At 42.8% G+C, this 15607-nt stretch overlaps 1 protein-coding gene across 1 annotated transcript; it reads right to left on the bottom strand.

Annotated features, from left to right (window-relative positions):
• Nucleotides 1-10248: 10248 nt before the first annotated feature.
• PPP1R3C (protein phosphatase 1 regulatory subunit 3C) lies at nt 10249-13882 on the bottom strand. Its single transcript, XM_090279249.1, has 2 exons — nt 13584-13882; nt 10249-11194 (listed from the first exon to the last, which is right to left on the bottom strand). Exons 1-2 carry the CDS (start codon nt 13595-13597, stop codon nt 10249-10251), a joined length of 960 nt encoding a protein of 319 aa, XP_090135375.1. The 5' UTR covers nt 13598-13882.
• Between the last annotated feature and the right edge of the window lie 1725 nt (nt 13883-15607).

Genomic DNA, 15607 nt, shown 5'->3' with positions numbered 1-15607 from the left:
GCCAAAAAGCCAGGTCTGCTCAGGCCCTGCTGAGCCCCAGGGAGTGGGAAAGGCCTGACTCTTGGAGGACACGGGGAGAGGTCCCTTGGACCACATCCAGTGGAGCCTGCCATGCCAGGAACTTTTCACTCTATTCTAGTTCCCAGGTAACTGAGAGGGGCCCAGCCTGGCTGGAAGAGGAGGCAGCACTCAGCACTAGGAAGGAATTCTTCATTGATTTGGAGCCCTGCTCCAGCAGACTCTAGGGTGCAATGAATGCCACAGCCACAGTCTCCTCACCTGAGGGAGCAGCCCAGCCTGGGTGTCTTCTCCCAGATGCCTGGCACTGAAGGACTTATGGGAGCTGGACCTAGGCAGGGAAGAGCCCAGAAGGGAGCATCTAGGACTAAAGCAATCCATTCAGGGACTGTCCCAGAGTCCTAGCTCTACCCCCAGGAAGAAGGGAGCAGCGATAGTGTCCAGATCTAGTCCTGTACAGAGTGCTTTCTGTCTGTTTCTTTATTTGTTTTTATATTCTTTGTGTTAAAAAAAAAAAAAATGAAATAAGGACCCAGAGGGAGAGTAGGTATTGTGGAAGTGAAGTGATCCGTGGGGTTAGGGGAGGAATGTGCCTTCTCCATATCTACTTTCTGCATCTGCAAATATATTTTTTGGGGGGTGGGGAGTGGCCTAAGGTTCAAGACACATATATCTTAAAACATTACTTGGACACTCCTAACAATCAGAGCCACTATTTATTAAAAATTTGCTCTATTCCAGATACTAAGGTAAGTGCTTTGCATGCATGATCTCATTTAAATTTCCCAGCAATCCTGAGTTGTCAATATGATGGAAGCATCTTATAGATGAGGGAAAGGGAGGTCTGATGTTATATTTCTTGACTATGCATGCTGAATTTTGAACCCAAGTCTATGTGACTATAATGCAAGTGTACTTGACCCCCGCCCTGAGGTCCTGTTACTAACAGCCCTTTGGCAGCTAAAGTTCCAGGGCATCTACTGGGGGGTTGGGGGGGATTGGTCAGACATCTGGAATGCCAAGATTAATAACCAATTAAACAATGCCTGCAGTGATGTCTTTTACCTATCACTTTAACAAGCATTTATTTTGCCAGACTGGGTATTGTGGATGGAGCAGTAACTAAGACAGAGGTCCTACCCTCAGATCTTACAGTCTAGTTAGGGGAGATAGTGCATAAATGAACACAAAATTAAAATACAAGTACTAGTTCACCAAGAAGTTCCAAAGCAACACAGAATAAGCATGACATAGTTCTAATTTTTCCAAACACTGTTTTCAACTGTGCTGCATCAAAGGATCTCTCTCCCTCTTTGCTCCCCTTAAAATATCTCGGACAGATTCCATTACTTCCTGCCATGTTCATTTATTGAAATTTAGTCCAGGCCAATGTAAACTCCCATCTGGTACGTGATCCAAAGCCTCCTGCCTTCTCAGATTGGGTAAGACTTGCTGCCGAAGGGGCATGGCATGGCGCAAAGAGGGGATTGGGGCTCTTCCTCTTCACCCCTTATAGTCCATTTCACAGACTCTTGTGGCTGGAGACCCCTTCATCCAAACAGTGGCCATCTGGGGTGGGAGCCAGCAACTCAGTGCAGGCCCAACACCTTCCTCTTGTCCTTTGGACCCTTGGGAAAATCAAGCATCGTGCTGTGCCAAGCGATGGGAGAGACCTTGCCCACTGCCACCCTTTCTGGCAGCCCCGCCTTCTCTCCCCGAAGTCCTTTTCCCCTGCAACACAAATAGACAACAGCTCAGACAGCAGGACTGCTGCCCAAGCATATGTCAGCCAGGAAACATGATACTAGTGGTTCCCAAAGCATGTCCCTCTCCCACCCCCACTCTCCCTGTCCCAGGGAGAAACACTTGCTCCCCGGAGCTCTGCTCCTTCCGGAAGCTGACTGAGAATCTCTCCCTCCCCCTTCTCCAGCTCAGTCCTCTCCTCACAGACCTGGGATGGGGGCAGGGTTGATGGCATTAGAACCAGTTCTGCCTCTTCTACTGGTCGGGAGCTTTCTTTAGAAACATGGAGTGCTTAGCACCTTTTCTGTCACCTTTGGGCCTTGGCAGTCATTCTAAGACAGCAGGAAAGGTCTCACTCAACATCCTTTTAAAGACCAAATTGTAATTGTGAAACATGGGATGAAGGAAAAGAACACAGGGTACTATGAGAGGAAATGTCTATGCTCTGGATCTTGGGTTCATATCCTAGCCCTGTCGCTTACTGTGTGCCTTTGGGCAGGTTACATAACCTCACTATGTATCAGCTTCCTTACACGTCAAGTGGTCATGCCAATAGTACCCACTCTATAGGATTAAATAAGGAAATGTAAGTAAAACTCTTAGCATGGTGCCTGAAACATTAATAATCGCTCAGTAAATGTAAGCTTCATGAGGATATCAGTTGAGAGATACAGGCACTCAGCAACATTTGATGAAATAATGAGCAAGGGACATTATCAAGAAATATCTATTTGAGATCAGATAGTCAGAGAGGGCCCCTCGGAGGAGGTGACACCAGCTTTGACATGAAAGATAAGGGGACATCTGCCTAAGAGAGAAAGGGAAGCAAAAAGAACAATGGGATTAGTTACTTTTTGCCTCCTTATGGTAAAAGTTCTCCCAAATCCAATTTAGGCAGATTAGACTTGTATCACATTACATAATAGACCTAGAAAAGTTGCCTTCGATATTTTAATACAATATTCAAATACAGAGTTACAAGATGCTAATTCCCTCAAAACCAAATGTTGTCTGTCCTAACTCCCAGGAGCTACAGTCCTCCAGTGCCTTGTCCCCATCACAGCAGCTCTAATAATACAATCCGTAGCTCCACCACTTTTGCTGCTGGTGGGCTGGCTGGGGGTCTTCCAGGGGCCCCAGCTTTTCTGGGACACACTGTATGTCTGTAAAGGGCTCAGACACCAAAGCGACTTTCTCTTCAATATCACCTCAAGACAAGGTCCCTGCTCCTCCACCAAAGGAAGGAAACCTGTAAAATTCTACAGAGGTTGACCTCAGTCAACCACCCCCATGACCTCTACTCTTTGCCCTCCTGTAACGGACAGCATACTGCCCCCACCCCACCTTTTAAGAGACAAATTGGAGGACAGCTAGGACAAAGAACCAGAGTGAGGAAGGGCATGGTGGGAAAGACATGGCTGGGTTTACCCTGCCGCAGAGCACACCCGCTGAGAGTTCTCGCCATAGCAGGCACACATGCAAAGAGCCGTGGATAGAGAGCAAGAAGTAGGATGCCGACAATCAAGGAACTAAAGAGCTGAGATGTGAAAGAGTGAGTGGAGTTGAAGGCTTCCAAGATTCGTGGGGCGAGGACAAGAATGCAACTGGAGGCCCCAGCCCAGCCAGTCCCCTTCTCTTCCCACCCTGACCTCCCCCTGACACAGTGGACACTCCAGCCCACATGTCCAGGTGCTGTCCTTGTGAACTCCGCCTCATCTTACAAAAAGCTACTTGTCTTGACCAAGGGTGCTGCCACTGGTGTGTAGTCCACCCTCAGGAAGGCACTCTCAGAGCAGAGGCTGTGTGGGCCCTACAGGTGGAGAAGCAAATCCAGGATCTGGGGTACCATGAGTATAATCTAAAAGAGGGGACATATGTGGGTTGTGGTGAAAGACCAGACAGACTTTGGAAATTAGAAAGACAAAAATTGCATTTCAAAGCAGTTACCACCTTTGAGAAATAAGAGAATCTTACCTCCTTCCATATCTTAAGTCACAGGTGGCACTCAGTGAATGCCCGCACCTATAGCAGCCCGTGGACATATGACAGCTCAAATGGCATGTCAAGTATATGCTTTCATAACGCTCTAAGACTCAAAAACAATTTGTGACAATGACAGTTGTCATGAAAATAGGTCAGTGTCCCACAAAGAATATTGTTTGTTTGCTACCAAGGTGGTTGCTTTGGGTGTTTGTTTCCATTTTTTAAAGTTGCCAGCCAAGACTTTGGTAGCAACAAAATCAAGATTCTGCCTAGAGGCTCCATCTGGTTCCACGTGACCTGAATGGTTAGAGACAGAGTGTCAGCTTCCGCAAAGAAGGGCAAGTATCATACAACCAAAAGTAGACATGTGAACAAGTAGTTTGTAGTCTATTAACTAGGGCACTTCTAAAGATTCATTTTGAAAGTTGCATATCAAATAACTAGATATTTCAGTCTTCGTGCATCTCTGCTTACAGCCATGTTGAGTTACTTCAAATCTGATCGCTAGGATAAAACATCTCCTGAAGGGAGTAGGTGCATGTGACTCACCAGCTCCTCTGACTCAGTGGACTCGTGCTGTCGTGAGCTGTTAATACCTAGTCTTTGCACAGCCCATGAGTGGAGCAAAGGGGCTATGAGGAGCTGTGTCAGCAAATAGCCAGGAGCCCCACCGGCCATTGTACGACTGTAGTGTTTTGTGATATATAGCATCTATACCTTTTGTTGCTGTGAGACAACTTTCTGGCATAAGTGTTGCCTGATCATTGTTTCCAAGAATGGTAAAACTAGATGATGATATAATGCAGTTGGAACTGATACCAAGGTGGGAGACTGCCTCTCTCTACCCTAGTTTGATGCACTCTCAGTGTAGATATGTAGGGGCGGAGAGACTGTGCTAGGACTCAGAAAGGCAGTGTGGTGCAGGTGCCTATAGTTGTAGGTGGTGGTACCGACAGGGGCCTTTCCACTCCACCGGTGCCATTTAGAAGGTTAAGAGAGGGTGTTTACCATGTTAAATAGAATTTCCCTTTTTGTCAACTAGAACCCTGGGTATGAGCATTAAGAACCCAGAAAATAGCTGGATTTAGCTTTAATTTTCATTTTTGCAGCAGCAATGAGAGCACAAAAGAAACTTTTCCTCAACTGGACACAATCTGGAATCTCGAAAGAAGGTTAGTAAAACACATCAAAATAAATGGTCCATTGTCATAAATTCAAACCACATTCTAAGGGCTGGTAGAACAATGCTTTCAAAACCCAGCTGTTACAAAGCAATTCATTATTCTTAAGGCTTATACAGGGTGAGGCAAAAGGAGGTTTCCACTTGCTCATATGGAAAATAATATATCATAATTTATAAATAATAATACAAGAATAAACTCTGTTTCGTATACTCACAACTGTAACCCTACTTTTGCCTCTCCCTATATGAGGAAGAGATCATCCCTACCTGAAAAATATATATATTGAAAAGAAATGTTTTATATAGGATGCAAATAGGAAAGTTTGTACTGTGCTTATAGGTACTGATACATATATACATATAAAAATATGTCTATATATGCATAAATGCATATGAAATAATATGTATCATGTATATCCAAAAATTTTTGCTTTAAAAATGTTAGCAATAGTTTTGAATCCTTGTCTGTACCCCTTTCCAATTCCCTCTATCTTCCTCCATTAGAACTAGCCACTATGCCAAAATTTTCTTGCTTTCCCTTAGATGAGAGAGACAGATAGGTAAATGAGAGAGCTGTTAAAAATCTATGTATTCAGTTGTGTGTGGTTTTGGACCTTGTATAAGTGAATCATACTTTATTCCTTGCAACCTGATTTTTTTGCTCAATTTTGTTTGTGAGACTCATTTGTGTTGGTAGGAGTAACTGCCATTCATTTTTGCTTGTGCTTTCTATTCCATTGAAATATAAAAACTTAAAAACTCAGAAGTCAATATTCTGGAGGAGACATGCAGAAAACTGAACCTGACACTCAGCCCATTTCTCACTGAAGGTATTTGTAAATTCCCAAGTTCCTGTATCCCCTTCATCCATACAGTTTTGTGTTTCAGAGGTCAGACCTCCTCTAACCCCTGGCTGGGATGGGGCAGAAGGGCATGGGGACCCTGACTTGTCTGAGCCAATCAAAATGTCTCATTGTTCTGTCCGGGGAATGGTTCATGCACTGACATGTGACTTAATTCTGGTAAAACATGGTCGTGGGGGTCAGGAGAGTCTTCGGTAGGTGGAGGGATGAACTCCTGGGAAGAGGTTATTCGCCCATAAAAAGTGACGCAAGAAAGAAATGAGCTTCTTCTACTGAGTGGTGTGTCTGCATATAATACTGGGAAACCGTGACAGCCACTTTGTAATTAGGAAGTAGGTTAGCACAGGGATGATCAAAAAGAATGAGAATGAGAGGGGAAAACAACATGGAAATAACCTGAGTTTCAAGCTACCGAATTAACCAATTTTGAAAACACCCTACCCTGGCACTCAAATTTTATTTATTGTTTAAGCTGGTTGAGTCAAGGGATCATGTCACTTGCAACGTGACGCATCCTCGTTAACAAACCCCTACATATAAAAGATCATAGAAAAGAGAAAGAGAAACTATATTGGTAAAACCAAGAAGTCTATGTTCAGGTTGTTTAGCAGAAAATGCCATAGGCAGGAGTTGGGAGAAAGAGTCAGGGGTCCAGGCTATACTATTTCAATAACTTAGGGTGAAATGAAACCACTCTGGGCCTCTATTTCATCATCTGTTAAAAAAAAAGAAGTGGGGGGAGAAATCCTCTGAACCATATATGACCCTGTTCTCTGAAATGAAGTAGTTGAAGACACTTCACACTGCTTCAAGCTGAGGTCCTTATACCTGAAGTATATTGGAAACACCTGGGGAGGTCTCAAATTTTCCAGTGTCTGGGCTACAACTGGACCAGTGAAATCAGCATCTGAGGGTTTGGGGGAGATGGGCATCTGTAGTTTCTAAAGCTCTCCAGGTGATTTCAACATGCAGCCAGGATTGAGGATGACTGGCTTAGAGGATCTTCTAAACCCAGTGGTGCATGTCCATTCATTGGCAGAAGGAGAGAAGGGCCAGGGGGTGAGGAGTCAGCAAGACTGAACACGAGGGGCTGCTCTTCATTCAGGATCTCTGCCCATTAGCAAGTGGGTTCATTCAGGCCACAGCTCCCAGTAGCTGCTAAAACACTGTGCACAACCTGACAATGAAAGCTGAAGAGGAGACTCTCTCTTTGCAGATCGAAGAACCACCCAAATTTGTGCACAACTTTTGAACTCACAATGATGAAAATGTGCACAGTTCAAAATTACATTAGAGATGTCCAGTCTTTCAATTTGGGAATAAACTAAAAGGAATGTCATAAATTTAGAAAAGAACAGAGTGCTTCCTTAAATAACTAAATTAAGCCTTTTTTTTTTAAATCAAAATATCATGCCCCTCAAATTCAAGTCACTCTCATGTTAAGTTTTCAAAGCTGTGTGTTTTTTTGTTTGTTTTTTTTGCTATCAGGTGTCAGGATGTGAAGTATGGATGATTCTGTTCCATCAGAAACACACAAGGACACCCTGCTCTTCAACTAAGTAAGCTCTCCTTCAGTCATTCGCATAAAGCCTGGGGACAAGGGGGCCTTAGGTCAAGTTGACAAGAGCTGCCCAAAGCCATGCCTGCCTGAAAGCACTCCCTCTTTAAAAAAGGGAGCAGCTACAAAGGAGGATCACAGGGGAGACTTCAGGAGGAAATGTGAAGCAAAAGACAAAAAGTCATTGTCTAGCCCAAAGGTCATTTTCCAGCCTGACTCAGCCTGGCATGGGACCTTGAATAAATCATTTCCCTGCTCTTTTATAAAGTTAGGTATTGGAGTCCCATGGTCTTCAAGGCCACTGTTAGACTCAAATTTGCTTTTTCTCTATCCCATGGGAAGATGGTATTCTCTCCTCCACCCAACCATCAGCATGAACAGAGAGCCAGAGGAAACAAAATAAAGCTAATAAACTCCAGTGCCAGAAAGGTCAGGCAGATCATCTAGGAGAATGAAGAGGTGGGTTTGCACCATGACAACATAAGGCAGTATCTTCCATGTAGGGACACGTGCCTCATTTAAAGGGGTGGCTGCTATTCAAGTCTAGGGGGATGTCACCATAAAGAAAGATCTGGGTTTTTTTTTTGTTTGTTTGTTTTTTTGAGGAAAAGAAAATCTTGATTTTTAAAAAATGTAGTTGGCTCATTGTTTAGCCTTGGCAATAAGTTCTGAAAAGAGAGAGAGAGAGAGAGAGAGAGAGAGAGAGAGAGAGAGAGAGAGAGAGAGAGAGAGAGAGAGAGAGAGAAGGAAGGAAGAAAGAAAAGGAAGGAAAAACAAAACAGAACAAAAGAAAAATCTGTGTCAAACAAAATACATCTGCTGTAGCTAGATACAGCCTGCAGGCTTATAGTTTTCAACTTCTGAGGAAGAGGATGTTATGACATGATAAAATTTGTTCTTCATAAGCTGACTTTTCTAGTACGTTGGTAACTTATTTCCCCTTATGTTTAAGAGTGTGCAGAAGCTCTTTCTGGAATGTTAGGCAAGAACTGAAACTACAACTTAGGTGCATAGACCTGCTGCCTCTTACTTCAAGGAGCTGAACCCACTGCCCCTACTATGCCCTCTGTGCAGGTCCAAGCTTTGCCCCTTCAGGAAGGTGCCAGAGCTGAAGAGATAGAAGCCATTTCAGCCTTTCCCACACCACCTCCTCCCCCATTTTAAAGCTAAGAAGTGGCCTCAAAATAACCTTGACCCAGGGGTCAGTACTAGCAGCTCAAGTCACTGCCCCTGGATCCCCACCCCAATGATCAGGTAGTAGGAAGTCACCCACTACAGAAGAGTCTGGTTCCTGGCCCAAACTAATATTATTGAGTTGTCCTTAAGACAGGAGAATTTCAGTTCATGGTTTCTTATTTCACTATGGCTTTGACAAAGAAAACATACTTAGATTTTATATCAAACACTTTTATTCCTAAAGTGAGAAGTTCACTAAAGATAGCTATTGGAGAGTGAAATATTCAGAGTAGAAAAGGTGTGTTAACCAAATTTCAAATATGTCACAGCAGAGTTATTCCAATAGCACTTTTTCAAGCATGGCAGATCACACGTGAAAATTAACTGCATTCTCTGAGCACCGCACAATAGACATGCACAATGATAGAGGAAAACATTCAGAGGCTACTATCCTTGAGATCTTCCAGAATAGATTTATGCACACCTCAAAACAAATATATTACAACACATCCAAAACAATTCACACCCATTAAAAAAAACACTTTGACTTCAAAAAAATTGGTAAAAAGACTTAAAACAACAAGGCAAATATAGGCAAGAAATAAATTGCTACTTTACGTGCAAGGTACTGGATTCTTGCATTGAGAATCAGTGTCAGTCCTCACTTCCAACATCACATCGAAAAAGTGTAGTAGAAAAACAAGTCGCCTTCAATATGAAGGATGTGAGTTGTATACACTAACAACACTCTCAAAGATACAACAGTATTGCAGGAGGAATGCCAGTATACAGAGTGGACCTCCTTATGAGGCCAAACAATCATAAGTTATCAGATGACCCTTCAGGTATTTGGGTTATGCAACTATAATATTCTGGTTTAATCAAGGCACTTGCAAAAAGCCATCTCTGACATGACAGAGTCTACAAGTTGTTAGACACTGGTGATGGCATGGTTTTTTGGTGAAGCATTCTATACCAAGAACCAGAACATGATGCCTTCATCACAAACAAGATCATTTATAACATTACAACTGGAAAGCCAGATGTGCTTAAACTTTCCCCAAATCATGTCTGAACAGAAAGGCTTCACTTAAAATCTTGATTTTCCAGAGTTATAATTCACCTTTCCTCAATACCACCCAACATCCCTAAAGTTTGTTCAGTTTTTCTCCACAAGAACATATAGAATGGATCCTTTTCTTCCCTTTACAAATTACTTCCCCAGGAGAGAACTGTAATACCAACTTAAAAACAAAATAATCTTACATTTCTCACCAACAGTTAAGTATCAGACCTCCCACTCCTACTCTGACTTCAGCTACAGAGCCTTTTGTGAACCCTTTTCACATTCCTCACACCATAAACACAGCTTTCCTTCACCATCAGCTGTCCTTCTTCAACTTTCCCATGCCCAATGTGAAAGCTAGTGGATTGAGAGGGAAGGAGAAATGGCATTGAAAAAGCATTACTTTTACAAATATGGGATTTCAGACTGTTGCTTGATCCTTCACAGTAAAATTGCGCAGCATCATCCATACAGACCCCAACACTAAATTCTCAAGTGGCTTTTTTTTTTTTTTCTTTTTTTTTTTTAAGCCAGGTGTCAAAAGCTCAAACCTAAGGCTACTGAAGGAAAGTAGCTAAGACTTCCTAATATTGAGCATTATAGACTTAGAATTAGACGGGAGTATGACAGGTCAATACCATTTACTAGGTTGCTTAATTCATCGATAGGAGGCCAAATTCTCCATTCTCCCCCAGCTCTGCCATTCTGGGAAGAGCCCACTGGCCAGCCTCGGACTGCCAAAGATTGTTGACTCTAACTCAGTCTTGGGGGAAACCCCTTGGAATGCACAGTTCTGGGATGCCATCTGCGTCTGAACACCATCAGGTTTCCATTGCACATGAACAATTCTATAATTCTGACCCTCGTTGTTGTCCCAGAAGACCTGCCCATTAGCATGGTAAGAAATGCAAAACTCAATTTTTTCCTCAGTTGGAATGACAGGGGGTAAGTCAATGGCAAATGAGAAGGTGTCACTATCTGAGCCACCATACACATTTTTCATGTAGACACAGTCCACGTTGGTGTAGTTCTTCCAAGTATCAAAAGTAATACGGATCTGAACCTTCTTCTCAAAGCTCATGTTTTTTACCTTCACAGTCCCAGTAACTGTTCGTTCTTGAAGAGAGCAGTTCTCCAGACACACAAAATTCTTCTGGAAGTGGCTCCGAAAACTTAAGTAATCACTTGAAGGCTGAGGGAAGTCTAAAACCAAGTTTTTCTCCTCGTGGAGTTTTAAACCAGAGGACAGATCATTGAGGTCCAGGAGATCAAACTGGAGATCCCACGCCGGTTCTTCTGGGAGGTCAGAGAAAACATGGATGGCAGTGAGGGAGAGGCCCTTGGAGTCTGCAAACACAACCCGTTTCTTGGCTTGGTTGTGTGAACTCTTCCAATCTTTCTGTGACGTGGTTTCCTGTTTTATATTGAGACATGGTTTCAGAGGCTTTACTGATAATTTGTTGACAAAATTTCTTCGTTGGAAGTCATCATAAGGGCCCAGGAAACTCTTCAGAGGTGGTGAAGGAGCCAAGCACAGCCTCATGGCCACATCCACTGGCATCACAGAACTTGTCAAAGGCCGTGGATCTAAAACCTGGATCATTCTGGAATATAAGAAGGAGGGTAGTTATCACCTGGATCTGGAATACTCTCCCCCAGTCCTAAATACATATGTACTATTTTTGTATAGGCTAAATTATTGCCTACACAGAAAGTGTCAGAGAGGTGTTATCATATGTGATAAAAGAAAACAATATTATGATCAGATCTGTGTTCTATGTTTGGTTCTACCCTCAACTGGCCACAAGGCCATGGATTAACTGCTTAAAACCCTTGGAGGCGGGGCTCTCAGTTTCTTCATCTGAAAAATAAAAGGGTTGAATGGGTTATCTTTAATACACCTCTAAAAACCATTGGCTCTGTCTTGGACCAGTGCTTCTCAAACCTGTCTGGTCACAATGGCCTAGGAAGTTGCTTTTCTTTCTTTTGCTTTAATGCAGATTCCTGGGGGTGGGGAGGGTGACCACAAGGAGTTACATATGTTCTTAAAGCTTCCAGTGATGCTAATGCCCAGAAAGGTTATGAAGCCAAAAGACTCTGGCTACTTTCCTGGTCTGGCTGGCGTGGCTCAGTGGATTGAGTGCCAGCCTGTGAACTGAAAGGTCACTGGTTCGGTTCCCAGTCAGAGCACCTGCCTGGGTTGCAGGCTGGTACCGGTTGGGGGCATGTGAGAGGCCACCCATTGATTATGTTATTTCTCTCCCTCTCTTTATCCCTCCCTTCCTACTTCTCTAAAAATAAATGAATAAAATTTTAAAGAAAAAAGACTCTGGTTACTTTCCTGATTTTGCTATTAAATTGATTACATGTTTCTGTAAAGGTAATATGCTTCAAGAGGAAAAAAAATGTAGAAATAAGAATTCTCATAGAAAAGTTTTGAGATTGAGAAGGCTGGAAAGAGTGAAGTCAGAGAATAATCTTGGCATTTTGATTATCATGCTCTTCCTCATAACCAACTGAAATGCAACCTAGCAATGCATGTACTTAAAATTTTTACATAATCTATGTATTGGTAAAATGACACCCCTGAAAAGTACACATTTAAGTTGAAAAAGCTGATTATCTAAAAATTGAACTATTTTGATATATTAGAGATATGAACTGATAAATATCAAAAAACTTAATAAGCAATACATCAAAAAGTTAATTATCTCTGAGTGATAGGATTGTAGGTGATCTATTTTTGTCTTTGTACTTCTGTGGCATTTTCTAATGTTTGGGCAATAGATATTTATAACTGGAAAGACAATAAAGCTATTTTAAAATGTAAACAAAACTATGTTCGGCAATATTAAGAAGTGTCCATCAAGAAGGATTTTTTCCCTGGCCCTTAGCCCTCAGTACCAATTGCCAAGCTAATGGACTTTTCTTCTCTATCCTAGCCTTACAGATAAGAGGTGTGCGGATACTGTACATGACATTTCTTAGTAACTCTTCACAGCAGCTCTAAGCACGTAGAATTCATCACAAAATGGATAGTAAAAGTACATCCGTAGAATCTACTTTATTAGTCTCAGGATTTTTCTGGAAGACCTACATGAAAGCTAACGCTATATTTGTGGGTCTAAGAATAGGGAGGATTTTTAGAGAACTAAATTATATCTGAGGAAGCCATTTAAAGTAGTTTTGTGTGGAAGCTTGTTTTGCTTTGTGAGTCTGTTTAGTATTTTTATTTTTTGCACTTATAGAAAGACAGTTTTAGAATTTAGCAATTTCCCTGAAACTTTAAATCCTGGACAAGAGTTCAAAAATCGTCATTTGCTCGAACTCAGCCACTGGGTTTGCTATGGCAAACCATGATAAGAAGAGTGGAGGAGGCCAAATTCATGCAAACATCATCCTGCAGTTTTCTCCCCATGCTAAACTGTTCCCTCAGGTTAAGAGTCCTTAGGGCCTTTGCGCAGGACCAAGGAATAACATTGAATCCATGAGGGATTCAGAACTAAAGCTGACTTTCCTTAAAACACATTGTTGACCGGTCACGAATAAACTCATGTTCTCAAGCACAATAAACTGCTATACAGTTAATCATACCAAAAAAAGTTAATAAGAGTTATAGAGAAGATATGCACAAAGTTTCACTTCAATATATTATATATAAATAAAGTAAATTGAAGTTTATTTAGACTGTTTTGTTTTCATATTCAATTACGAAAAAACAGACGGTGATTTGGAATACCTTTTATATAAAACCGCCGGTCAACAATGTGTAAAGACAGTTTCTGGTTCAAGATGTGGGTTACCAAAATCAGAAGCACAGAGCAAATCTCCACACCTCCCAGGCCTCCGCCTGCTAGATTCCACTCCGCAGTCAGCCAACTTGCCCTCCCCGGGGGTCGGCGTTTGCAGAGGGGGCAGAAGGGAAACCAGCCCAACCGCTCCGCAGCTGCACACACCCCCGTGCTCCCCGGGCAGAGTCTGCAGTGAACCTACCTGGTGCAGCTCATTAGGCAGAGAGGTGGCGCCGACCGAGAGGGCCAGCACTAGGCTGCTTGCGTGAGTTCGCACCCCGTTCCCAGCTGTCCCCGGTGGGCGGTCGCTCCGGGGGGATTGCTGGTGCCGCGTCGGAGAGGCCTCTTATCTGCTCCTGACCACGTGACCCGATCCCTCGACCAACCAGCGCGCAGCCGGGGCGCGAGCCCTCTCCGGGAGTACGTGACCGCCGTGGTGCCGGACTTGCAGGGTGCGGCCGGGGAGCGGGGACTGTCACCATCTGAACTGAGTGAGCTCGGGGCGACAGGGCTGCCCCATACTGCACGTAGCGGGTGCTGGGAAAGGGAGACGCCCCAAATCTCGCGGAGGCCCGGCGCCAGCCCCGCCCAGCTGCTGGGAAGGAAATGCCTGGAGAGTCTTGTGTCTGTGCGGTTCAATCTGAGCACAGAAAGCTGTGGCTCTTTCCCGCGTGTATATTATTTGAAATGTTTATATTGTTCAGTGGTAGGTGCCTCCGCGCATCTTCTCCTTCGCCTTAGCCAGAGCAAGAAGTTGCATATATTTTCTTCAGGGTGTGTCCACAAATCACTCCTAAGTAGACCGAAAGCTGCCAGGAATTAATCGTTCTCTAACAAATGTTAATAAAGCCTGGTAGGGCCATAAAAGTGAGGTGGCATTTAATTAAAAGGCACTTGTTATTTCGCTGTAGTCTTCAGTTTTTCTCCCTGAAACAGAAAACTAAAGCCAGGAACGAAATGGCCTTTTTCGCTCACATGGCCAGTCAGCCACAGAGCCAGTGGTCAACCCAAATCCCTCGACTCAGTTCTGACGTTCTCTGGCAGAGATGGGGAAACCAAAATGTTAAAATATTACACTGTAAGTATCATGACTCTCCGAGCCAGTTACTTTCACTGAGGTTTCATTGTTTTGTTTAGTTTGGGGAGTTTCTAGACCATCAGTTACAACCCTACAATTTCTAAGTTGAGGATGAGTTATTTTTATAAAACCCATGTCCTCTATTAATTTGAGTATCCAGGAGTCAATTAAAAAGTACAAAATTCCTTGTGTCTTTTAAATAATTGTCAAACAGTGGAATTGTTAAAGTGGAGTGATTAGAATAAAGAAAAAGAAATACATACTGGATATCACTGGAGGAGATATTTAATGCTTGGGCTTAAGCTGTGAAATGAAACATCCAACTATAGCGGATTCACTAGCCCCTCATCCCAACCAAAGCTTATTGAAAGGACTAGTGTTTGGGTTGACACCTACCAGCTACATGAATCTAGGCTAGTTCTAGCCTCAATTTCGTCACCTGTACAGTGGCGATAGTAAAGTTGTTCTGAGGATTAACTAAGATTGTGCAGATGAGAAAACTCAGCACAGTGACTGGCACATGTCTTCAACCCACAGTAGTTCTGGTCAGTACTCCATCCCTCAAGTATTAGTTTTTACTCTGTTACCACAGGAGGCCAGAATGTGAGCTAAGATATTGATAATAGCTAGTGATAAATGTTTGTTGAGCCTAGACTATGTGCCAAACACTGTGCTAAATGTTTTATGTCTTATCTTTTTAATCTCACAACAACCCTAAGTGGTGTGTACTATTAGTCCCATTTTAAAGATAAAATAACCAAATCACTCAAAGGTCAGGATCTGCCTAGGACCTCACAGGTAGAGCTGGGATTAAAATCTAGCTGATGCCAGAGCAACAACCACTGTATCATACTGTCTTCCTTTAATTAAACATCAACAATTAGAATGATAAAGGTGGAACGTACCTTAGGTATCATTGGATTAAAAGTCCTTATTTCACAGATGAAAACTCTAAAACTCAGAGAAGCTGTGCTGCTTGTCAGGGACTGGTTAGGTCAGAGCCAAAATTAGAACACTGCATAGAATTTTCTCCTCCATTCATGATCATATGTGGAGCTTAAAAAATGGATATGACCAATTAAAGGTATGGAGAAATATAAAATAATAAGAATGTATTGTGATCCCATTTGGGGGGAAAGGTATGCATA

This window comes from Furipterus horrens, unplaced genomic scaffold, assembly GCF_987537825.1.
Source record: "Furipterus horrens unplaced genomic scaffold, mFurHor1.1.pri manual_scaffold_5, whole genome shotgun sequence".
Taxonomy (NCBI): Eukaryota; Metazoa; Chordata; class Mammalia; order Chiroptera; family Furipteridae; genus Furipterus; species Furipterus horrens.
The sequence above is the reverse complement of the archived record's forward strand: the minus strand, read 5'-3'. Positions and strand labels throughout refer to the sequence as shown.